Genomic DNA, 26283 nt, shown 5'->3' on the forward strand with positions numbered 1-26283 from the left:
TACTGTACAATATGAGTGTTATACAGTACAGTATGAGTGTTTCTGGTAATTATTATTGCAGCCCAGGAATTTCAGGAATTTGTTTTGTTTCAACTTTTTATTATTCACAAATAAATGACTGTACGCAAAGATATAGACAAAATAAAGGCTATTGAAGCAAATTGCTGTATTTCTGATTCATTCTTGTTACATATACTTTAGTACAGTCAATAAAGTGAAAAGGTGTTTTTCTATAATGAAATACTGATTTATGTGAAAAATCATTTGAACTTCAAAGATAAGTTAATCATTTATGTAATGCTCCCTGTTCGTGTTTTTTAGGTCAGTGTGTTATGAGTGACAATGTATGCTTTGTATGTATGCTTTCTGAATCTACGCCTCACAGCCGGTCCATCTCTACATACACATCACTGAGCCTCAAATCTCTACGCCTCACGGCCTGGTCATCTCTACACACACGTCACTGAGCCTCAAGCCTCCACGCCTCACGGCCTGTCCATCTCTACACAAACACATCACTGAGCCTCAAACCTCCACGCCTCACGGCCTGTCCATCTCTACACAAACACATCACTGAGCCTCAAGCCTCCACGCCTCACGGCCTGTCCATCTCTACACAAACACATCACTGAGCCTCGAACCTCCACGCCTCACGGCCGGTCCATCTCTATACACACGTCACTGAGCCTCAAACCTCCACGCCTCACGGCCTGTCCATCTCTATACACACGTCACTGAGCCTCAAACCTCCACGCCTCACGGCCTGTCCATCTCTATACACACGTCACTGAGCCTCAAACCTCCACGCATCTCGGCCTGTCCATCTCTACACACACATCACTGATTGGGATCCTCCGTCTCTTTCTACAGGGTAAGGTATCGATCTGTAAAGGCTCATTACCCTGCCCCAGGTAGAGAAGCAGACTCAGAGCCTTGCAGGAAGAGAGAGCTGGGCTGCTAGAATACAGGCTGACGGTATGGGTGAGGGAGAGAAAACCCCAGAGGTTGGGCTTCTACTGGGGTAAATATGCATTAGTACACTGCCCATCTCTATTTAAACTCTCCTTCTCTCTTTCATCTCAATCTCTCGGTTTTTCTCTTGGTTCTACAAAGAAACGTTCTCTTAAAGTGTGTTTCACAGACAGTACTGTGGCTGGCTGTCTGTCTTTCATAGACCTGCTTTCATGTAATGGAGGCCCAAAACCATTTACATTTTTCAAACAGCGTAGCTGCATTCATGCCCACGAGGCATTCTTCCACTTTGAGGGGCTCCAGCTGAGCACAGGTGTTCTGTCATAAGCTGCACCACTGATACATACAGTGGGGGGAAAAGTATTTAGTCAGCCACCAATTGTGCAAGTTCTCTCACTTAAAAAGATGAGAGAGGCCTGTAATTCATCATAGGTACACTTCAACGATGACAGACAAAATGAGGGAAAAAAATCCAGAAAATCACATTGTAAGATTTTTAATGAATTTAATTGCAAATTATGGTGGAAAATATGTATTTGGTCAATAACAAAAGTTTATCTCAATTCTTTGTTATATACCCTTTGTTGGCGATGACAGAGGTCCGTGTTGCTGGGCAACACGGACTTTCAACTCCCTCCAAAGATTTTCTATGGGGTTGAAATCTGGAGACTGGCTAGGCCACTGCAGGACCTTGAAATGCTTCTTGCAAAGCCACTCCTTCGTTGCCCGGGCGGTGTTTTTGGGATCATTGTCATGCTGAAAGACACAGCCACGTTTCATCTTCAATGCCCTTGCTGATGGAAGGAGGTTTTCACTCAAAATCTCACGATACATGGCCCCATTCATTCTTTCCTTTACACGGATAAGTCGTCCTGGAAATTGCAGGCCTCTCTCATCTTTTTTAGTGGGAGAACAATTGGTGGCTGACTAAATACTTTTTTGCCCCACTGTATGACCCTTTCCTCTTTCCCCCAGTGATGTGAGTTAATGAGAGAGGTGTTAAGTGATAAAATGTTACCTTTCTCACAAGTGGCTCCACCGTAGCTGGGCAGACACAGGCACACAAAGGAATTGATCTCGTCGATACAGGTGCCTCCGTTCTGACACGGGTTTGACTGGCAGTCGTCGATGTCTGTCAGGGAAAAAAGGGTTGTGTTCATTAGGCACCAAATGGAAGGAAACATATTGAATCAGGGAGGGATCACCTGGACTTGTCCAATAAGAATGGCTTATTTTTGTTTTAAAATGTATGTCCTAATGAATACAACCAAGGAAAAACAAGGATACACGAGGAGACAGGGTCAGTTACAACAATGCAGTCACTGGACACGGCACATATCTCTTGTCACCATCAGAGATCTAACTTTTCTGGGAGTTCTGAGCTCTTTTGAGGAGTTGTAATTAAAAGCTTTGCATCAGCAGCCCATCAATAAGTGGGTGGAGGAGCAGTGAAGCGCATGACATTAATTGTGATGCGTATGCAGGACTTGCCTTCCACTCTGCTGTCAATCCTGGACAGGTTATAGTCTCCACTGGCAGGGAAAAGATGCAGGGAGGAGGCAGTTTGATGTTGGAGTTGTTTGATATTCAGATATTTACACCCATGCAATCATGCTAGAGTTGTACTGACACTTCATACTGTATATGTGAAACTGATGCATGTAGCTGTGATACAGATGAACAAACTCATACAGTATACCAGGAATCCATGCTTGTATACACACGAAAAGACACACACACACACACACACACTTTGTGGAGACGTTTAAGGCCATGGTTCTCCTTTCTGTGTAAAAGCAGAACTATATTTATCTCACTGCTGAACTGGGGCCTTAGGGCAAAATCATTAAAACCACAGCTGGCATCCCAGCAACCATTGCCCTCAGAACATCTGAGTATATCTCGGGGGCCCGGGCGAGAGGGCAGGAGACGGGTATCGAGTGACGTAGGGATCACGCTTTTTATAGTTCTCCAAGTCTGGAAGAGAGTGGAAGATGGCGTGTCCCTAGGTTGGATTACAGGGATTTGATGGCGAGGCGTGTTGGATAAAAGCAGCTTGTGGTGGTTATCAAAGCGGAGAGAAGAAAGGCAGGAGTTAGTCTGAATCCACACTGGGACGGCCTGCCATGTCTAGACGATGAATCAACAGACCAGGAGGGAGGGATTACTACAGCACACATACAGAGACGTATGGAGGCTCTGACTGGCGCTGTAGTGTATATATAGCAGGGCTCTCAGCTGGGTTCTCTAGTACTGCAATGTTTCTCTGCTAATCAGGAAGTGTGATACTTTGGAGTACAGAAGAGTTGAAAGCTGGCCACTCATCCATCCCATTGTCTGTGAGGTGGTACCACAATCCTCCAAAGAAGACTTGGTTTAGCTCAGCTACCTCTGACCCCCATGCAGAGCAGCACTTGACTCTCAACAATGACAGGAAAGAGGGAACATACTGCTGGGCCGGCCCTGGCCTCTTGAGTGTCTCCCCTCCCTCCTCTCCTCCTCCCATCCTCCTCCAGCTTCAGACACAGCAGGCATAACAGAGGAGAGCAGAGAGAAGCCAGAGAGCTCATTCAGTGGCCACTCAGTGTCCACCCAGCCCAGCTGGCTAACTGGGGATAAACTGTAGTCGGGGTGGTCGGGGTGGACGGTGGAGGGCGGCTGCTGCCCAGCCTTCTCTGGCTTCCTCCCCAGGACAACACAGGCAGGCCTGAAAGCCTAGAAGCTATGCTCCATCCCCAAGGACTCCATGCAGCAGCCGGTGGAGGATTGTGAGGATTGTTCATCGGCTGGCAGAGGAGAGAGAGGGGAGAGAGAGAGCGAGTGAAAGAGCGAGTGAAAGAGGCCAGACTAACTGGGGGGGGGGGGGGGGGGGGTGCCGCTGACAAATGTGCAGTCTCAGCCCAGATGACATGGGTGAGAGAGAGAGAGAGAGAGAGAGAGAGAGAGAGAGAGAGAGAGAGAGAGAGAGAGTGAGAGATTGCAGTCTTGGCCAGTCCACCCACCACCCACCCTCGTCTCTATGGTGTGTGTGTGCCAGTCCAGTGTAATACTATATCCCTATGCAGGGCCAGGCCCCTCTATTCCTGCTGTTTCCAGTTCTGGAGGGGTTTTCCCCCTACTTCACCACAGCAAGATTTATGCTTTCAATTCCAGACGCGGTCAGGGCATCTGTGAACATGGAGCCAAATAAAAAGTAAACAGCTCTCTCTTTTATAAATGTGAATTTCGACGCAATCAACAATTTCACGCCAATGAATCCCAGCAGGTTTCTCCTCTGGGCCCAGTTAGAGTCCACAGACTAGAATCTAATAAAGGAGGCAAAGAAACGAAGAAAGGATCAATATCATGACCAAGGACTTTCTCTCAGTCAGACAGACCAGCATTAAAAAAGTTCCCCAGGCATATTTCCTCTCTCTCTCATTCACGTTCTCTCCCTCTCCTGTTCTCTCTCCTACAATGGTGCTGATGTGGGGTTCAAGTCTTAATGATTAAAAATGTAAAGCCATGTGACACAGGCAGACAGAAGTCATTTGCCATGCAGGGGTAGAGAGGGTAGTGAGGGATTCATTGTCTCTCTCTCTCTCTCTCTCTCTCTCTCTCTCTCTCTCTCTTTCTCTCTCTCTCTCTCTCTCTCTCTCTCTCTCTCTCTCTCTCTCTCTCTCTCTCTCTCTCTCAGGATCAATGCAACATCAACAAGCCCTGCCACAGACACACAGATGACAGTCTCTCTCTGCCATGCTGCATGATACCCACATTCCTAAGTCAGTCGGCTCCTCACAAAACAGACACTACAGTCTACCTGAGAACTAATATGGTCTACCTTACATAAAACTATCAATACAGACACTATATAATCTACAGCACCTGGAAACCAGAGGAATGGATGGCTAAATTGGCATTGCACAGTGAAGTCGCAATCTATCTCAGTTGGCTATTCATAACACAGACACTAGTACTATACTATACCTTGGTGCAAGGAAAGACGTTACTGTAGCTACCATCCACTTAGAGTTTCCTCTGAGGCAATCAACACATCAGCATTCACCTATAAAGTCAGCATTCCATTCATTAAACAGGCATTACGATGAGCATCAGAGTTAACCACCCACAGGAAATAACCCATCGTTTGCAGCAAAGAAGCCATCACCCACCTCAGTTAACATTCACACTGACAGCCCCATGAATGAAAACTAAAATGCCGCATTGAGCAAGTCAACATCTCTGGAGTGTATTTGTTGGCCTTGGAACCTAATGATAACCATTTCCTTGACACTTTACCATTTCCTTGACAGCATCTTAAAGGGATCATTATCTGAAGGATGGTTTCTGCCACTTAAAACTCTGTGGAGTGTTTTGGATCCACAGCGGGCAGCACCAGGGTGATACACGTCTGCCTGCACGTCCTAATGACAGTTTGAGAGAGGGCATTGAAATTCAGTGGTGTCCGTCTCCTCTGAGTTTGTTTTATTACGTTTGAAGGATAAATGACCCTCTTTCAAGGGAACAGTTGTCATCCTGTTGCTGTTGATTGTCTCTTTCGTAATTACTTTGGCAACATGTGAATAGTCTCGCCTTTTCAATGAAATGTGCTTTATGGATTGTGCAGTGAAGTGGGATTGTCAGAGGGGAGGACAAAGAAAATGTGTCAGAAAGAGAGGGATAGAGAGAGAGTGGGAGGAAGGGAAGTAAGGAGGAAGAGAGTGAAAAAAGAAAGAGACTAACCACTTCTGGGAAAATTGAAAAACACTAAACAAACAACAACACGAAGAATTATCTATCCAAAATGGAGATGTATGGGTAAACCACTTCTCCAATCTATTTGGCTCTATAATAAAGAATAAAGAGCAAAACATATACATGATCAAATACAAATCTTGAATCTTGAATCAACTATTAAAGACTACCAGAACCCACTGGATTCTCCAATTACCTTGAATGAGTTACAGGACAAAATAAAAACCCTCCAACCCAAAAAGGCCTGTGGTGTTGATGGTATCCTTAATGAAATGATCAAATATAGAGGCAACAAATTCCAATTGGCAATTCTAAAACTCTTTAACATCATCCTTAGCTCTGGCATCTTCCCCAATATTTGGAACCAAGGACTGATCACCCCAATCCACAAAAGTGCAGACAAATTTGACCCCAATAACTACCGTGGAATATGCGTCAACAGTAACCCTGGGAAAATCCTCTGCATTATCATTAACAGCAGACTCGTACATTTCCTCAATGAAAACAATGTACTGAGCAAATGTCAAATTGGCTTTTTACCAAATTACCGTACAACAGACCATGTATTCACCCTACACACCCTAATTGACAACCAAACAAACCAAAACAAAGGCAAAGTCTTCTCATGCTTTGTTGATTTCAAAAAAGCCTTCGACTCAATTTGGCATGAGGGTCTGCTATACAAATTGAAGGAAAGTGGTGTTGTGGGTAAAACATACGACATTATAAAATCCATGTACACAAACAACAAGTGTGCGGTTAAAATTGGCAAAAAACACACACATTTCTTCACACAGGATCGTGGGGTGAGACAGGGATGCAGCTTAAGCCCCACCCTCTTCAACATATATACAGTATATCAACAAACTGGCGCGGGTACTAGAAAAGTCTGCAGCACCCGGCCTCACCCTACTAGAATCCGAAGTCAAATGTCTACTGTTTGCTGATGATCTGGTGCTTCTGTCACAACCAAGGAGGGCCTACAGCAGCACCTAGATCTTCTGCACAGATTCTGTCAGACCTGGGCCCTGACAGTAAATCTCAGTAAGACCAAAATAATGGTGTTCCAAAAAAGGTCCAGTCGCCAGGACCACAAATACAAATTCCATCTAGACACTGTTGCCCTAGAGCACACAAAAAACTATACATACCTTGGCCTAAACATCAGCGCCACAGGTAACTTCCACAAAGCTGTGAACGATCTGAGAGACAAGGCAAGAAGGGCATTCTATGCCATCAAAAGGAACATAAATTTCAACATACCAATTAGGATCTGGCAAAAAATACTCAATTCAGTCATATAGCCCATTGCCCTTTATGGTTGTGAGGTCTGGGGTCCGCTCACCAACCAAGACTTCACAAAATGGGACAAACACCAAATTGAGACTCTGCATGCAGAATTCTGCAAAAATACAACATGTACAACGTAGAACACCAAATAATGCATATAGAGCAGAATTAGGCCGATACCCACTAATTATCAAAATCCATAAAAGAGCCGTTAAATTCTACAACCACCTAAAAGGAAGCGATTCCCAAACCTTCCATAACCTTTTGTGACTAGGGGGCAGTATTTTCATTTTTGAAAAAATAACGTTCCCGTAGTAAACAGGATATTTTGTCAGGACAAGATGCTAGAATATGCATATAATTGACAGCTTAGGATAGAAAACACTCTAAAGTTTCCAAAACTGTACAAATATTGTCTGTGAGTATAACAGAACTGATATTGCAGGCGAAAGCCTGAGAAAAATCCAATCAGGAAGTGCCTCATGTTATGAAAGCGCTGCGTTCCAATGCGTCCCTATTGAGCAGTGAATGGGCTATCAACCAGATTACTCTTTCTCCGTATTCCCCAAGGTGTCTACGGCAATGTGATGTAGTTTTACGCATTTATGTTGAAGAATACCCGTAAGCGGCTACATTGCTCATCTGGTCACCTGATGGCTCCCAGAGTGATTCTCGTGTAAAATACAGAGGTAGCCATTATTCCAATCGGTCCTACTGAAAAACCAATTGTCCCGGTGATAATATATTATCGAATAGATATTTGAAAAACACCTTGAGGATTGATTATAAACAACATTTGCCATGTTTCTGTCGATATTATGGAGCAAATTTGGAATATTTTTTAGCGTTTTCGTGATTGCAATTTCCGGGTGATTTCTCAGCCAAACGTGAAGAACAAACAGAGCTATTTTGCCTACAAAAATAATATTTTTGGAAAAAAGGAACATTGGCTATCTAACTGGGAGTCTCGTGAGTGAAAACATCTGAAGCTCATCAAAGGTAAACAATTTAATTTGATTGCTTTTCTGATTTCAAAATGCTATGCTAGGCTATCGATAAACTTACACAAATGCTTGTCTAGCTTTGGCTGTAAAGCATATTTTGAAAATCTGAGATGACAGGGTGATTAACAAAAGGCTAAGCTGTGTCTCAATATATTTCACTTGTGATTTTCATGAATAGGAATATTTTCTAGGAATATTTATGTCCGTTGCGTTATGCTAATTAGTGTCAGTCGATGATTACGCTCCCTCATGCGGGATGGGGAGTCATTAGAGGATAACAAAGCCATCACCTACAGAGAGATTAACCTGGAGAAGAGTCCCCTAAGCAAGCTGGTCCTGGGGCTCTGTTCACAAACACACCCCACAGAGCCCCAGGACAGCAGCACAATTAGACCCAACCAAATCATGAGAAAACTAAAATATAATTACTTGACACATTGGAAATAATTAACAAAAAAACTGAGCAAACTAGAATGCTATTTGGTCTTAAACAGAGAGTACACAGTGGCAGAATACTGACCCAAACTTAAGGAAAGCTTTGACTATGTACAGAGTGAGCATAGCCTTGCTATTGAGAAAGGCCGCCGTAGGCAGACATGGCTCTCAAGAGAAGACAGGCTATCTGCTCACTGCCCACAAAATGAGGTGGAAACTGAGCTGCACTTCCTAACCTCCTGCCCAATGTATGATCATATTAGAGAGACATATTTCCCTCAGATTACACAGATCCACAAAGAATTCGAAAACAAATCCAATTTTGATAAACTCCCATATCTACTGGGTGAAATTCCACAGTGTGCCATCACAGCAGAAAGATTTGTGACCTGTTGCCACAAGAAAAGGGCAACCAGTAAAGAACAAACACCATTGTAAATACAACCTATATTTTTGCTTATTTATTTCCCCTTGTGTACTTTAACCATTTGTACATTGTTACAAAACTGTATATATATATATTGCAAATGTCATATCATATATATATTATATATATATATATATATATATATATATATATATATATATATATATATATATGTATATATAATATGACATTTGCAATGTCTTTATTGTTTTGAAACTGTTAATTTTTATTGTTTATTTCACTTTTGTATATTATCTACCTCACTTGCTTTGGCAATGTTAACACATGTTCCCATGCCAATAAAGCCCCTTGAATTGAATTGAATTGAGAGATAGTTAGAGGGTGACAGAGAGAGAGAGAGTGAAAGAGAGAGTGAGAGAGACAGAGAAAGAGAGAGATCGTTAGAGGGTGACAGAGAGAGAGTGAGAGAGAGACAGAGAAAGAGAGAGATAGTTTGAGGGTGACATAGAGAGATAGAGTGAAAGAGAGAGTGAGAGAGAGAGAGAAAGAGATAGTTAGTTAGAGGGTGACAGAGAGAGGAAGTGAAAGAGAGAGTGAGAGAGAGAGAGAAAGAAAGAGAGAGAGATAGTTAGAGGTTGACAGAGAGAGAGAAAGAGAGGGAGAGACAGAGAAAGAGAGAGATAGTTAGAGGGTGACAGAGAGAGAGAGTGAAAGAGAGAGAGAGAGAGAAAAATAGAGATAGAGGGTGACAGAGAAAGAGAGAGTGAGAGAGAGATAGAGAAAGAGAGAGTGAGAGAGAGACAGAGAAAGAGAGAGATAGTTAGAGGGTGACAGAGAGAGAGTCAGAGAAAGAGAGTGTGAGAGAGAGACAGAGAAAGAGAGAGATAGTTAGAGGGTGACAGAGAGAGAGAGAGAGAGAGACAGAGAGAGATAGTTAGAGGGTGACAGAGAGAAAGAGAGTGAAAGAGAGACCTGGAACTGCTAATGGGATTATTTGCACTCAACAGGTCCTATTGATGACCTTATGATTCAGCAGAGCATAAGAAAGCTCTATTCAACACTCCACTAACAAAACGTACAGCCGCTGAGTGTGCCGTGAAACAGAGAAGGTAAGCCACAGAGAGATGGAGCATGTATCAGACAGCCATACCCCCCCCCCCCCCCCCCCCCCCCCCCCACACACACACACACACACGCACACACACACACCTGCTGTTGCCAGCGTATGGTAACTCAGCCGCTGTCAGTATGGGAGACAGAAAGCTTGTTTAGTCCTAACACAGCCCAACAGCTCAGTAAAGGACCCAGGGTGGGAAACTAAATGCCAACACTTCCCTGATCAAACAGTATTTTGATAGATTAAAGAGAGGGTTAGTGAACCTGGAAATACCAGACGGGGAAAATTCATTTAGGACAGGAGAACAGGAAGCGGGAGAGTATAGACCTGAAGGAGAGGACTGCTCAGTACCTAGGCTGGTCTTGTCCAGGGCTGGGTCAATTCCATTTCAATTTAGTCCATTTGAAGTTCTAATTCAACAACTGAAAAAAATCCTGATTGAAAATAAATGACACTTTTCATTTCTTGAATTGGAACATTAGTTCATCCCTTCACTCTCTTGAATTGACTGACTGAATGAAATGGAATTGACCCCAAACACTGTATGTGTGTCTGTGTGTGTGTGTGTGCATGTGTGTGTGTGCCCTTGGCTGGTGGAGAAGGAGGATGACTGGACGTAGAGCGGATCAGAGCTGTGAACATAGGAACTGGAGGTACTAAACTCAGCAAAAAATGAAACGTCCCTTTTTCAGGACTGTGTCTTTCAAAGATAATTCGTAAAAATACAAATAACTTCACAGATCTTCATTGTAAAGGGTTTATACACTGTTTCCCAAGCCCGACTACCCTGTATGTAGCCTCGCTACTGTTATAGCCTTGCTACTATATATAGCCTCGCTACTGTTATTTTTTACTGTCTTTTTACTGTTGTTTTTATTTCTTTACTTACCTACTTACCTTTTATTCACCTATTATTCACCTAATACCTTTTTTTTGCACTGTTGGTTAGAGCCTGTAAGTAAGCATTTCACTGTTGGTTAGAGCCTGTAAGTAAGCATTTCACTGTTGGTTAGAGCCTGTAAGTAAGCATTTCACTGTTGTATTCGGCGCACGTGACAACTAAACTTCTATTTGATTTGATTTTGTTCAATGAACCATAAATAATTACTGAACATGCACCTGTGGAACGGTCGTTTAGACACTAAAAGCTTACAGACAGTAGGCAATTAAGGTCACAGTTATGAAAACTTAGGACACTAAAGAGGCCTTTCTACTGACTCTGAAAAGCACCAAAAGAAAGATGCCCAGGGTCCCTACTCATCTGCGTGAATGTGCCCTAGGCAGGCTGCAAGGAGGCATGAGGACTGGCCAGGGCAATACATTTCAATGTCCGTACTGGGAGACATCTAAGACAGCGCTACAGGGAGACAGGACGGACAGGATCAGTACATCCGAACAACACACCTGCGGGACAGGTACAGGATGTCAACAACAACTGCCCGAGTTACAACAGGAATGCACAATCCCTCCATCAGTGCTCAGACTGTCCGCAATAGGCTAAGAGAGGCTGGACTGAGGGCTTGTAGGCCTGTTGTAAGGCAGGTCCTCACCAGACATCACCGACAACAACGTCGCATATGGGCACAAACCCACCGTTGCTGGACCAGACAGGACTGGCAAAAAGTGCTCTTCACTGACGAGTCTCAGTGAAGTCTCACCAGGGGTGATGGTCGGATTTGCGTTTATCGTCAAAGGGATATGAGCGTTACACTTAGGCCTGTACTCTGGAGCGGGATCGATTTGGAGGTGGAGGGTCCATCATGGTCTGGGGCGGTGTGTCACAGCCTCATTGGACTGAGCTTGTAGTCATTGCAGGCAATCTCAATGCTGTGCGTTACAGGGAAGACATCCTCCTCCCTCATGTGGTACTCTTCCTGCAGGCTCATCCTGACATGACCCTCCAGCATGACAATGCCACCAGCCATACTGCTCGTTCTGTGAGTGATATCCTGCAAGACAGGAATGTCAGTGTTCTGCCATGGCAGCGAAGAGCCATGAATCCCATTGAGTACCTCTGGACCTGTTGGATCGGAGAGTGAGGGCTAGAGCCATTCCCCCCCAGAAATGTCCGGGAACTTGCAGGTACCTTGGTGGAAGAGTGGGGTAACATCTCACAACAAGAACTGGCACATTTGGTGCAGTTCATGAGGAGGAGATGCACTGCAGTACTTAATGCAGCTGGTGGCCACACCAGATACTGACTGTTAATTTTTGATTTTGAACCCCCCTTGTTCAGGGACGCATTATTCAATTTCTGTTAGTCACATGTCTGTGGAACTTGTTCAGTTTATGTCTCAATTGTTGAATCTTGTTATGTTCATACAAATATTTACACATGTTCAGTTTGCTGAAAATAAACGCAGTTGACAGTGAGAGGACGTTTCTTTTTTTGTTGAGTTTAGTATGTACGTATACAACACAGGAGGTTGTTGGCACCTTAATTGGGGAGGACGGGCTCATAATAATGTCTGGAATGGAATAAATTAAATGGTATCAACACATCAAACACATGGTTCCCAGGTGGTTGATACCATTCCATTGATTCCATTCCAGACATTATTATGAGCTGTCCTCCCCTCAGAACTTCTGTGCTGTTGCCTTGTGTTCTATAGATAGATCAATGAACCATTGATATTGGTTCCAGCCTAGTGTATAAAAGAACGTCTACTTGCTAACATCACAGATTGTTATTTAGTTTATACAGTAGATGCATACGCTTGTTCATTGGTACGGACATAGAAACTAACCTATACAGATGTAGGATCTTCATTTGATCTCCCTGTTGCAGGATAACTAATTTACACTTACACATTTCAGACGTTATTTTCCCCTATGAAAACTGTTTCAACCCCTACAAAAATGTCCATAAATTATAATCAACATAATAATTCACATTGCCTGTTGCTGCAGGATTATTTTCCTGCTTTAGCAAATTGGCTCAAATAAAGATCTATATCTGTAGAACTGTAGATTTAGTAGTCCTAAATTCAAAATCCTATTGATTTAAACTGTTGTTACTCTAACTCAACCACACCTAGAGTATTCACGTTTATTACGTTTAATGCATGAAACCTGTTTTCCAATACCGAGAATAACAAAACATAAACAATAAACACTAATCCAGAGTATGATTCAGGCATCAATTTAGTATATTAATCAATAAAGAAATTGAACAGCTAGTCATTTACCACAGACTGGGGTGGTCAACTTGTATGAACAACACCCATAGGTTCAGAGTGGTGTGTGTGTGTGTGTGCATACGTGAGTGCGAGCATGTGTGTAAGAAGACGGAGAGAGAGTGAGTGTGTGTGTGTTTCAGCCAGACCGACAGGTCCAAGCTGCTGTTGACAGGGATAATTCAACACACACATGGGACTGTGGGAAAACCTAATGAGAAGAGTATGTCACAACATGTCAAAGCCCTGGTCCTCACACAGCCCTCACCAATGACAGCCAGTCTATCTCTGGTCACTGTTCTCTGACAGCCAGCCTATCTCTGGTCACTGTTCTCTGACAGCCAGCCTCTCTGGTCCCTGTTCTCTGACAGCCAGCCTATCTCTGGTCCCTGTTCTCTGACAGACAGCCTCTCTGGTCATTGTTCTCTGACAGCCAACCTATCTCTGGTCCCTGTTCTCTGACAGCCAGCCTATCTCTGGTCCCTGTTCTCTGACAGCCAACCTATCTCTGGTCACTTTTCTCTGTTCAGCCAGCCTATCTCTGGTCCCTGTTCTCTGACAGCCAGCCTATCTCTGGTCCCTGTTCTCTGACAGCCAGCCTCTCTGGTCACCGTTCTCTGACAGCCAGCCTATCTCTGGTCCCTGTTCTCTGACAGCCAGCCTATCTGGTCACCGTTCTCTGACAGCCAGCCTATCTCTGGTCACTGTTCTCTGACAGCCAGCCTCTCTGGTCCCTGTTCTCTGACAGCCAACCTATCTCTGGTCACTGTTCTCTGACAGCCAGCCTCTCTGGTCACTGTTCTCTGACAGCCAACCTATCTCTGGTCACTGTTCTCTGACAGCCAGCCTCTCTGGTCACTGTTCTCTGACAGCCAACCTATCTCTGGTCCCTGTTCTCTGACAGCCAGCCTATCTGGTCACTGTTCTCTGACAGCCAGCCTCTCTGGTCACTGTTCTCTGACAGCCAACCTATCTCTGGTCACTGTTCTCTGACAGCCAACCTATCTCTGGTCCCTGTTCTCTGACAGCCAGCCTATCTGGTCACTGTTCTCTGACAGCCAGCCTCTCTGGTCACTGTTCTCTGACAGCCAACCTCTCTGGTCACTGTTCTCTGACAGCCAGCCTCTCTGGTCACTGTTCTCTGACAGCCAGCCTATCTCTGGTCACTGTTCTCTGACAGCCAGCCTATCTCTGGTCCCTGTTCTCTGACAGCCAGCCTATCTCTGGTCCCTGTTCTCTGACAGCCAGCCTATCTCTGGTCCCTGTTCTCTGACAGCCAGCCTATCTCTAGTCACTGTTCTCTGACAGCCAGCCTATCTCTGGTCACTGTTCCCTGGGAGATGAGGCTTGGTCAGTGGCCTGTTGTCATTTCCCAGTCCCACATAAACAGAGGTCTGTGGCCCTAAAGCCATGCAGGCACCAGTCAGTCAGTCAGTCAGCATCTACCTGCCGTCAGAGACACAGCTGGCTGGCTGGAGATACTGGCTGGATAGACACATGGTTGTTTTTCTAGAAGAGAAAGGGTTCTCAATGAGTTACCTGGCTAAATAAACATTTCAAAACATTGGAAAGCGGTGGGAATATTCTTGCTGACTCATTCTCCTCCTTTCCTTCCCCAATTGACTCCCTCCTTTTACTTTGGGACATTGAGTACCCCTAGGGACAGTGATTTAGAAATGTCTCCTGACAGCCATTGTCTCAGCTGCCACCCAGAACTGTGATCATTACCAGGGTTTACCAGGGGTCAGCTCCACTCTAAATGACTGATCTACTGTATCATACATCTACAGCAATGCAGAAACACCTTTCTGATTTTAATGTAGAACAGTTCCCTCAGGGGAGGAAATGGAGGGCTATTCTCTACCTCTGCTATTTCTGACATACTTTAGCAAAAAGAAGGGAAATAATCCCTCTCCTGTAAGAATTGATTAATCACTGGCAGTGGGAAAACTTAGTGGGTTAGACTATATACTGTAAGTAGATGGTGTGAAGTTGTGGAGTACAGTGTAGGCTACAATGACAGTGCAGAGGTTTATAACGAAGTCATTTTCACAGACGTTTCTACTTCAACACCTGATTGATCCACTTCAGAGCTACTGTACCTCAGCTCCACCTCAACTCACCTGGCTTTGGGCTGATGCTTCTTATCGCTCTTTTTTTAATCATCTCTCTGCTCTCGGGTCACCTTTCTACATTCAAATCTTACAGTAGAATGAATTGACAATACTGACGAAGGATCAGCTCCTAGAGAGATATTACAACCTACGGCTGCAAATATTGAGGTGGCTTATTCTAATGCTTACCAAATAAAATGCGCTAAATCACCAATTAGGTACATCATTGCGCACATGGTAGATTACACGTCATAAAATATACTGAGACACATTACAGACAGTAGCCTACAAGTAGCAAAATATGACTCAATTGATTAACATGAAATGTATTCCAATATGATTGAAATAGGCCTATAGCCTACTGTTGATATTGAAATAGGCCTATAGCCTACTGTTGATATTGAAATAGGCCTATAGCCTACTGTTGATATTGAAATAGGCCTATAGCCTACTGTTGATATTGAAATAGGCCTATAGCCTACTGTTGATATTGAAATAGGCCTATAGCCTACTGTTGATATTGAAATAGGCCTATAGCCTACTGTTGATATTGAAATAGGCCTATAGCCTACTGTTGATATTGAAATAGGCCTATAGCCTACTGTTGATATTGAAATGCAGTCGTCTCAGTTGTCATTCGAAGCATCTTTATACATCGCTTGTTTGTATCAATTGCAAAGACATTGGCAACTTTGTAGTGTAGTCATTTTTCTTCTGAAGTTATCAGCGAATAAGTGGATGGTGTTGGCAGATGTTAGATTCCAATGGTTTTGGGAAACAGCTCAGAGATTTAACGATGCTCCTACGAAGGTTCTAAGATGCTTTTGGGAAACTGGGCACTGGTCTGTTGTCATGGAGATAAGAAGGCCTCCCTTGATTTGTGTGTATGTGTGTGTGGCCATAGAAAAAGCTAATTAATCTCCAGGACTGTTTACAGCACGTTGAGCAACAGTGTGCTACACACACACACCACACACACGCAGGCGCGCACACACACACACACTAGAGGTCGACCGATTAATCGGAATGGCCGATTTCAAGTTTTTTTTAAGTTTTCATAACAATCGGAAATTGGTATTTTTGGACGCCGATTTGTAGATTTTTTTACATTTACATTTTTTACATTTTTTAAATATATTTTTACACCTTTATTTAACTAGGCAAGTCAGTTAAGAACACATTGTTATTTTCAATGACGGCCTAGGAACGGTGGGTTAACTGCCTCATTCAGGGGCAGAACGACAGATTTTCACCTTGTCAGCTCGGGGATCCACTCTTGCAAGTGTAACAGATGTGAAACGGCTAGCTTAGTTAGCGGTGCGCGCTAAATAGCGTTTCAATCGGTGACGTCACTTGCTCTGAGACCTTGAAGTAGTAGTTCCCCTTGCTCTGCAAGGGCCGCGGCTTTTGTGGAGCGATGGGTAACGATGCTTCGTGGGTGACTGTTGTTGATGTGTGCAGAGGGTCCCTGGTTCGCGCCCGGGTACGGGCGAGGGGACGGTCTAAAGTTATACCGTTACATTGGTGCCGTGACCTGGATCACTGGTTGCTGCGGAAAAGGAGGAAGGTCAAAAGGGGGGTGAGTGTAACGGATGTGAAACGGCTAGCTTAGTTAGCGGTGCGCGCTAAATAGCGTTTCAATCGGTGACGTCACTTGCTCTGAGACCTTGAAGTAGTAGTTCCCCTTGCTCTGCAAGGGCCGCGGCTTTTGTGGAGCGATGGGTAACGATGCTTCGTGGGTGACTGTTGTTGATGTGTGCAGAGGGTCCCTGGTTTGCGCCCGGGTATGGGCGAGGGAACGGTCTAAAGTTATACTGTTACACAACCTTAAAGTGAACTAGTCCAACGCAATAACGACCTGCCTCTCTCTCGTTGCACTCCACAAGGAGCCTGCCTGTTACGCGAATGCAGTAAGCCAAGGTAAGTTGCTAGCTAGCATTAAACTTATCTTATAAAAAACAATCAATCATAATCACTAGTTAACTACACATGGTTGATTATATTACTAGATATTATCTAGCGTGTCCTGCATTGCATATAAACTGACTGAGCATACAAGCATACAAGTATCTAAGTATCTGACTGAGCAGTGGTAGGCAGAAGCAGGCGCATAAACATTCATTCAAACAGCACTTTTGTGCGTTTTGCCAGTAGCTCTTCGTTGTGCGTCAAGCATTGCGGTGTTCATGACTTCAAGCCTATCAACTCCCAAGATGAGGCTGGTGTAACCGAAGTGAAATGGCTAGCTAGTTAGTGTGCGCTAATAGCGTTTCAAACGTCACTTGCTCTGAGCCTTGCAGTGGTTGTTTCCCTTGCTCTGCATGGGTAACGCTGCTTTGAGGGTGGCTGTTGTCATTGTGTTCCTGGTTCGAGCCCAGGGAGGAGCGAGGAGAGGGACGGAAGCTATACTGTTACACTGGCAATACTAAAGTGCCTATAAGATCATCCAATAGTCAAAGGTTAATGAAATACAAATGGTATAGAGGGAAATAGTCTTATAATTCCTATAATAACTACAAGCTAAAACTTCTTACCTGGGAATATTGAAGACTCATGTTAAAAGGAACCACCAGCTTTCATATGTTCTCATGTTCTGAGCAAGGAACTGAAACACTAGCTTTCTTACATGGCACATATTGCACTTTTACTTTCTACTCCAACACTTTGTTTTTGCATTATTTAAACTAAATTGAACATGTTTCATTATTTACTTGAGGCTAAATTGATTTTATTGATGTATTATATTAAGTTAAAATAAGTGTTCATTCAGTATTGCTGTAATTGTCATTATTACAATTTTTTTTAAAGAAATCGTCAGATTAATCGGTATCAGCATTGAAAAACCATAATCGGTCGACCTCTAACACACACACACACACACACACACACACACACACACACACACACACACACACACACACACACACACACACACACACACACACACACACACACACACACACACACACACACACACACACACACACACACCATTCCATCTTATTCTCATTCTGCAGGACAGAAAGCATGTCCTCTGCCTCTCATTGCACACAGGAGTTCGGAGAGGAGTGAGTGTGAGTTTGTGTGGCAGCGGGCCACTGCAGACTGAGAAGATCCAATCAGGGGTGTGTGAGGCTTGTGATGGCGGGTGATTGGGGTGGATCAGGTGATCACGTCGCCATGAGAGATGAGGGCGAGAGGCAGAGGTAGAGTAATGAGGTGTGGCAGCAGGTGGAGTAAGCCAATCACACTCCTTTAAGAGGCTCAGCGCCCGACACACTCATATCAATCTGACCATCAATCACACAGAACACACTCGCAGGCATGCACACACGCACACACACAAGCAGGCATGTACACACACGCACACACACAGACACACACATTTTACATTTGCATTTAAGTTATTTAGCACTCTTATCTAGAGCGACTTACAGTAGTGAGTGCATACATTTCTCATACTGTTCCCCCGTGGGAATCAAACCCACAACCATGCTCTACCAACTGAGCCACGTGGGACACACACTCCAGGGCGAGATTGTGACTGAAAGCCACACAAACCGTCTTGGAAATTACCATTCACTTCTTGAATTAACTGCATTGAAATGGAACTGACCAAAATCCATCTAGGGGCATTATCCTCCTACACCCAGTGCTCCCTTTTCCCACCCCCACAAAGGGCTGTCCTCTGTGGGCTAGCTCTCTCCAGACCCAGGCTCTCTGTTCCACAGCCAGGGGACCAGGTCGGGTTATGGGCTTGGGCTAAGATGAATATTTTCCCAGTATTTTACAAATGTTCCATCCCGAGAATAAATCACTTTTCAAAACCGCAATATACTTGTATCATGGGCAAATTGTGACTGACTTATCTTCAAATAATCATGTTGTTATTTATGACGCAGGGTGATTTGTAGATTAGTCAGTCGGCAGTCGCCGCAGTCATTTTGATGCTCTTGAACACAGCCGTTGTGTGCTTGTAAACAAACACCATGTGATTGGGGACTACCGGTAAGCTTCATAATGACAGGTGAAATTAAGAATGCGATCTTCCTTATCTCCTAACGAATTGCACAAGCTGACTGCATGTATGTACTTAAAAAGTAGCTACAAATATTCAAACGTATTAAAAATATTCAGTTGAAGTCAGAAGTTTACATACTTAGCCAAACACATTTAAACTCCCTGTCTTAGGTTAGTTAGGATCACCACTTTACTTTAAGAATGTGAAATGTCAGAATAATACTAGAGAGAATAATTTATTTCAGCTTTTATTTTTTCACATTCCCAGTGGGTCAGATGTTTACATACACATACATTTAGTATTTGGTAGCATTGCCTTTAAATTGTTTAACTTGGGTCAAACGTTTCGGGTAGCCTTCCACAAGCTTCCCACAATAAGTTGAGTGAATGTTGACCCATTCCTCCTGACGGAGCTGGTGTAACTGAGTCAGGTTTCTAGGCCTCCTTGCTCGCACACGCTTTTCCAGTTCTGTCCACACATTTTCTATAGGATTGAGGTCAGGGCTTTGTGATGGCCACTCCAATACCTTGACTTTGTCCTTAAGCCATTTTGTCACAACTTTGGAAGTATGCTTGGGGTCATTGTCCATTTGGAAGACCCGTTTCTTGAGATGTTGCTTCAATATATCCACATCATTTTCCATCCTCATGATGCCATCTATTTTGTGAAGTGCACCAGTCCCTCCTGCAGCAAAGAACCCCCACAAAATGTGCTTCACGGTTGGGATGGTGTTCTTTGACTTGCAAGCCTCCCCCATTTTCCTCCAAACATAACGATGGTCATTATTGCCAAACAGTCCTATTTTTGTTTCATCAGACCAGAGGACATTTCTCCAAAAAGTACAATCTTTGTCCCCATGTGCAGCTGCAAACTGTAGTCTGGCTTTTTATGGTGGTTTTGGAGCAGTGGTTTCTTCCTTGCTGAGTGGCCTTTGAGGCTATGTCAATATAGGACTCGTTTTACTGTGGATGTAGATACTTTTGTACCTGTTTCCTCCAGCATCTTCACAAGGTCATTTGCTGTTGTTATGGGATTGATTTGTACTTTTCGCACCAAAGTACATTCATCTCTAGGAGACAGAACGTGTCTCCTTCCTGAGCGGTATGACGACTGCGTGGTCCCATGGTGTTTATACTTGCATACTATTGTTTGTACAGATGAACATGGTACCTTCAGGTGTTTGGAAATTGCTCCAAGGATGAACCAGACTTGTGGAGGTCTACAATATATTGTAGGTTGGCTGATTAGGCTCATTTCTTTTAATTTCCCCATGATATCAGGCAAAGAGGCACTGAGTTTGAAGGTAGGCCTTGAAATACATTCACAGGTACACCTCCAATTGACTGAAATTATGTCAATTAGCCTATCAGAAGCTTCTAAAGCCATGACATCATTTTCTGTAATTTTCCAAGCTGTTTAAAAGCACAGTCAACTTAGTGTATGTAAACTTCTGACCCACTGGAATTGTGATACAGTGAATTATAAGTGAAATAACAAGAAATGTGTGGAGTGGTTGAAAAACAAGTTTTAATGACTCCAACTTAAGTGTAGGTAAACTTCCGACTTCAACTGTATACCCCAGTATACGGTATACACGGTATACCACCCAAGCCTAGGGCCAATGATATTAATAGCCCTGACTTCATTAATGTTTCAGGCTCAATGATAGGAGCTACTGTGAGAGGAGACGGATGCACCACAGGGTACATTAGTAACAGACAGGAAGGGTTGGAGGAGAGCTCTAAAGGACTATCTAAACACAATATCCACATTGTCACTTCATATAGACTAAAGTACACAACAGTTGCATGCAGCGAGGCAAGAGCAGAGTATGTGTATGTGTGTGTGTGTGTGTGTGTGTGTGGGGGGGGGGGGGGGGGGGGGGCAACTAGACAGAGGGGGGCAAGTAGAGAGGGGGGAAATGAGAGAGAGGGGGAAACTAGAGAGAGGGGGGAAACTGGAGAGCGAGAGGGAGACCATGAGAGTGAGAAAGGAGGGAGAAAAAATGAGGAGAAAGAGCGTCAGGGGAAAGGAGAGAAAGAGGGAGAAAGAGAGAGAGGTAAAGTGGGAGGTACAGGGAAAACTCACAATACAATCACTCTCTCAAAATGAGGACAGAGAGCACGGGAAATGGAAAATGAAATTGTGTACACTCCTGTCAAGCATCAAACTTCCAGGAGGACATTGACATTGCTCAGCGGTGGGACATACAAAGTTGGGATTCAATTTATTTTCTTCAAATTGACCCGGAGGGATGGTAAACCCACATCAGAATTTGTTTGTCAGTTATTTTGTGTGATTGTTTAGGTGTGAAGGGAGAGTAGGGGAAGTTGTCTACATTGCTCAGTTCACTGAGCTGGAAATTTTACTCATTCTCTGCTCTCCTGTATAGTATCAGTAGGAAGGGGAGGATGAGGAAGAAGAGGGCAGGAAGAGGGTGAATGGGAGAAGAAGGAAAAGGGCAGAGGGCCGTCAGAGTGTGTGTCTCTCAGGCCAGATTGCAATGCCAGTCTGCAGCACACAGTTATCTGTTCTCATTTATCAGAAAGAGGCAGAGAGAGAGGAAAGAAGAGAGAGAAATAAAGAGACAGAAAAAGAGAGGGGGAGACGAGAGATAGAGACAAAGAGAAGTCAAAATAATTTCCTCATTATCTGCAGCGTTGACAATCCCCCTTCACTATCCCTATCCAGAATAACTAAAGACAATCACCCACCTCTTCCTTCATACTTCACTCAACTCTGCCTATGCCCCAGACCAAACCAATAAAATATTGATTGCATGTAACAATTCCTCTTTCTCTCTCTGCAAGCTAAATAAGTTTAATGGACAGAATCTCAGTGTCTTCCTTAATGCACCAGCGGTCCTGTCTTTTTACACACATCCTTCTTTTAAAAAAGTGACAGCTCACCCAAAATAATTATCCTACTTCTTTTACCCCTGTTCTGAGATTTTTTGCATTTTCATCTGTACATCCCAAAACAAACCTAATTTGAACAGATAAAGCCGTTACTGTCTAAGAACTAAGCTCTGTTTAAAAATCTGCCCAGCAACAAGATCTTAGCTACAGTATACAGCCAAGGAGCAAGACTCCACTGTCTTTGGGAAGTGCGACAGCTTAGTGGATATACACTCCACAAGGCGGACTTCCTCTCTGGGTGGAACGCAATGAAAAGAGCCCCCAAAAAACGACTCCACCCACGTGGACACACACGCGTTGATTAACGGAGTGGAGCTTGTAGCGGCCTTTAAGTGTCTGTGACAGTTACAAAAATGCCATGACTAGAGCTGATCAGTAGCGGTGCGTGGGTAAAATCACTGGGGAAGCCAAGCCAGAAAAAAAGCCATATTGCAACCTATGTGTTGTGATAATTGTGTTGTTTGCTCTATAACCTGTTAGTTCATGTGCTTTGACACCGTGATACATAGGCCTAAAGGCTGAGACACTAAGAAGACACAGTGGCAGAATACATTTAACCACACATTTATTTCATTACAAAACTGGAGAGCAACATCTGTCCGGCGGAGTCCACAAAACATATTGCATGTAACAAACAGTTACATGACCTACAGCATTGTCAAGCAAGTTAATGTTTCCCACATTTATGGACGAGTTACCGCAATTCGCAAAGAAAACAGGAGCTGCCTCTACTATTCCAGCACCATTTTAACCTCAACATTCAACATCATCAAATCACCTAGTCTAATACAGTGACAATTAAAAGATTCCAAAAACAATTTAGTCCAATCAATATACGCTAAATATCATGTGGATGTCTATGGTACTGATTTCTGTGTGTGTGTGTGTGTGTGTGCGTGTGTGTGAGTAAGTATAGTTTTTTTCTACTGTTGAAAAGCCAATGCCATCCTCCTCTTCTATGTTACCTAAACGGTCTATGACTCTGTCATACAGTACACACTTAGTTTTTGTTGTCCTAGGCTACCTAGCTAAAATGCTTGAATGCTAGCTTTAATTTAATAGGCAACAATTAGCCTACTACATCTAGCTACATATGGAACTCCCATCCTCTCAGACCAGAGGCACAATGTATGAATTTATAGTTGGGTCAGAATCACCATTATACTCATTGGCCAAAATGGAGAATTAAGAAAAACAAAAAGTCCAAATCCCTATCTCCATCCATGGCTAATGTAGTAAAGGGACAATTTTAGCTAGCAAGCCACTGGAGGACAACACAACGAGATGCAACAATTTAAGATTTATTTCTGTCAATGATGTTTGGCTTGATGTGATGTGATTAGTGTGAAGCCAAATCCAAACTGTCTTCCCTTGGCACTTTTTTTTGGTACACCAGGACCACTCACAGTTGAGCTCCCTCAGTTAAGTTTGATTTGCCATCATTGTATAATTTTTTATCAAGGGAGGCCAAATGCTCGCTGGCTTCCCTTGCATTCAATGCTACGGGTGGCAACAATATCACAGTGTTTTTGACCAGACAGCATCAGATAGATGGGCTTCACATCTATCACACCTCTCTCTAATGTCAATCTAATGTCAATCTAATGTCAATTGCTTGTCTACTGCTGTTTCTGTTTGTTCTTATCGTTTTATTTCACTGTAGAGCCCCCAGTCCCATTCAACATGCCTTAGATAGCTCCTTTGTCCCACCCCCCACAAATACGGAGACCTCACCTGGCTTAATTGGTGCCTCCAGGAATGCAACCTCTCTCATCATCACTCAACACCTAGGTTTACCTCCACTGTACTCACATCCTACCATACCCTTGTCTGTTCATAATGGCCTGAATCTATTCTACCACGCCCAGAAGTATGCTCATTTTGTTCCCAACGCACTACATGACCAATTCTCATAGCCTTTAGCCGTACCCATATCCTAGTCCTCCTCTGTTCCTCTGGTGATGTAGAGGTTAACCCAGGCCCCGTAGCCCCCAGTACTACACCTATTTCACAGGCGCTCTCATTTGTTGACTTCTGTAACTGCAAAAGCCTTGGTTTCAAGCATGTTAACATCAGAAGCCTCCCCCCTACGTTTGCTTTAGTCACTGCTTTAGCATACTCTGCCAACCCTGATGTCCTAGCCGTGTCTGAATCCGGCTTAGGAAGGTCACCAAAAATTCTGAAATTTCAATCCCAGACTACAACATTTTCCGTCAAGATAGAACTGCCAAAGGGGGCAATCTACTGCAGAGAGGTGCAATCTACTGCAGAAATAGCCCACAGAGTTCTGTCATACTATCCAGGTCTGTGCCCAAACAGTTCAAACTTATACTTTTAAAAATCCACCTCTCCAGAAATAAGTTATTATAACTTGTAGACCACCCTTAGCCACCAGCTGTGCCCTGGACATCATATGTGAATTGATTGCTCCCCCATCTATCTTCAGAGTTCGTACTGTTAGGTGACCTAAACTGGGATATGCTTAACACCCCGGCCGTCCTACAATATAAACTAGATTCCCTCAATCTCACACAAATTATGAAGGAGCCTACCAGGTACAACCCTGAATCCGTAAACATGGGCACCCTCATGGATATCATCCTAACCAACTTTCCCTCTAAATAAACCTCTGCTGTCTTCAACCAGGATCTCAGCGATCACTGCCTCATTGCCTGCGTTCGTAATGGGTCCACATTCAAACGACCACCCCTCATCACTGTCAAATGCTCCCTAAAACACTTCAGCGAGTATCCTGGAAGGATATTGACCTCATCCCGTCAGTAGAGGATGCCTGGTTGTTCTTTAAAAGTGCAATCCTCACCATCTTAAATAAGCATGCCCCTTTCAAAAAATGTAGAACTAAGAACAGATATAGCCCTTGGTTCACTCCAGACCTGACTGCCCTTGATCAGCACAAAAACATCCTGTGGCGTACTGCATTAGCATCAAATAGCCCCCGTGATATGCAACCTTTCAGGGAAGTCAGGAACCAATACACACAGTCAGTTAGGAAAGCAAAGGCTAGCATTTTTAAACAGCAATTTGCATCCTGTAGCACTAATTCCAAAATGTTCTGGGACACTGTAAAGTCCATAGAGAATAAGAGCACCTTCTCCCAGCTGAGGCTAGGAAACACTGTCACCACCGACAAATCTACGATAATTGAGAATTTCAATAAGCATTTTTCTACGACTGGACTTGCTTTCCACCTGGATACCCCTATCCAGACCAACAGTGGCTGTGCCCCTATCCTGCACCCCCCACAGCCACTCGACTTCCTATTTCACAACAAAGCCTCCTTCACTCATGCTGCCAAACATACCCTCGTAAAACTGACTATCCTACCGATCTTTGACTTCTGCGACGTCATTTACAAAATAGCCTCCAACACTCTACTCAGCAAATTGGATGTAGTCTATCACAGTGCCATCCGCTTAGTCATTAAGCCCCATATACTACCCACCACTGCAACCTGTATGCTCTTGTTGGCTGGCCCTCGCTACATATTTGTCACCAAACCCACTGGCTCCAGGTCATCTATAAGTCTTTGCTAGGTAAAGCCCCACCTTATCTCAGCTCACAGGTCACCACAGCAACACCCACCCGTAGCACGCGCTCCAGCAGGTATATTTCACTGGTCACCCCCAAAGCCAACACCTACTTTTGCCGCCTTTCCTTCCAGTTCTCTGCTGCCAATTACTGGAACGAATTGCAAAAATCACTGAAGCTGGAGACGTCGCCCTCACTAACTTTAAGCATCAGCTGTCAGAGCAGCTTACCGATCACTGCACCTGTACACAGCCCATCTGTAAATGTTGCTCTTTTGCACCCCAGTATCTCTCCCTGTACATCCTCATCTGCACAGCTACCACTCCAGTGTTAATTGCTAAATTGTAATTATTTCACTACTATGGCCTATTTATTGCCTTACCTCCCTAATCTTACTACATTTGCACACACTGTATATAGACTATCTATTGTGTTATTGACTGTCCGTATGTTTATCCCATGTGTAACTCTGTGTTGTTGTTTGTGTCGCACTGCTTTGCTTTATCTTGGCCAGGTCGCAGTTGTAAATGAGAACTTGTTCTCAACTGGCCTACCTGGTTAAATA

At 43.9% G+C, this 26283-nt stretch overlaps 1 protein-coding gene across 1 annotated transcript in view; it reads right to left on the reverse strand.

The window, feature by feature from the left end:
- LOC110532063 (neurocan core protein-like) overlaps positions 1-26283 on the reverse strand; it is a 256326-nt gene that overhangs the window by 65415 nt on the left and 164628 nt on the right. The window contains exon 11 of the mRNA XM_036967166.1: positions 1991-2104. Within this exon, the coding sequence (XP_036823061.1) occupies positions 1991-2104 (114 nt within the window). The remainder of the gene's footprint in view (positions 1-1990; positions 2105-26283) is intronic.

Source organism: Oncorhynchus mykiss, chromosome 1, assembly GCF_013265735.2.
Source record: "Oncorhynchus mykiss isolate Arlee chromosome 1, USDA_OmykA_1.1, whole genome shotgun sequence".
NCBI lineage: Eukaryota > Metazoa > Chordata > Actinopteri > Salmoniformes > Salmonidae > Oncorhynchus > Oncorhynchus mykiss.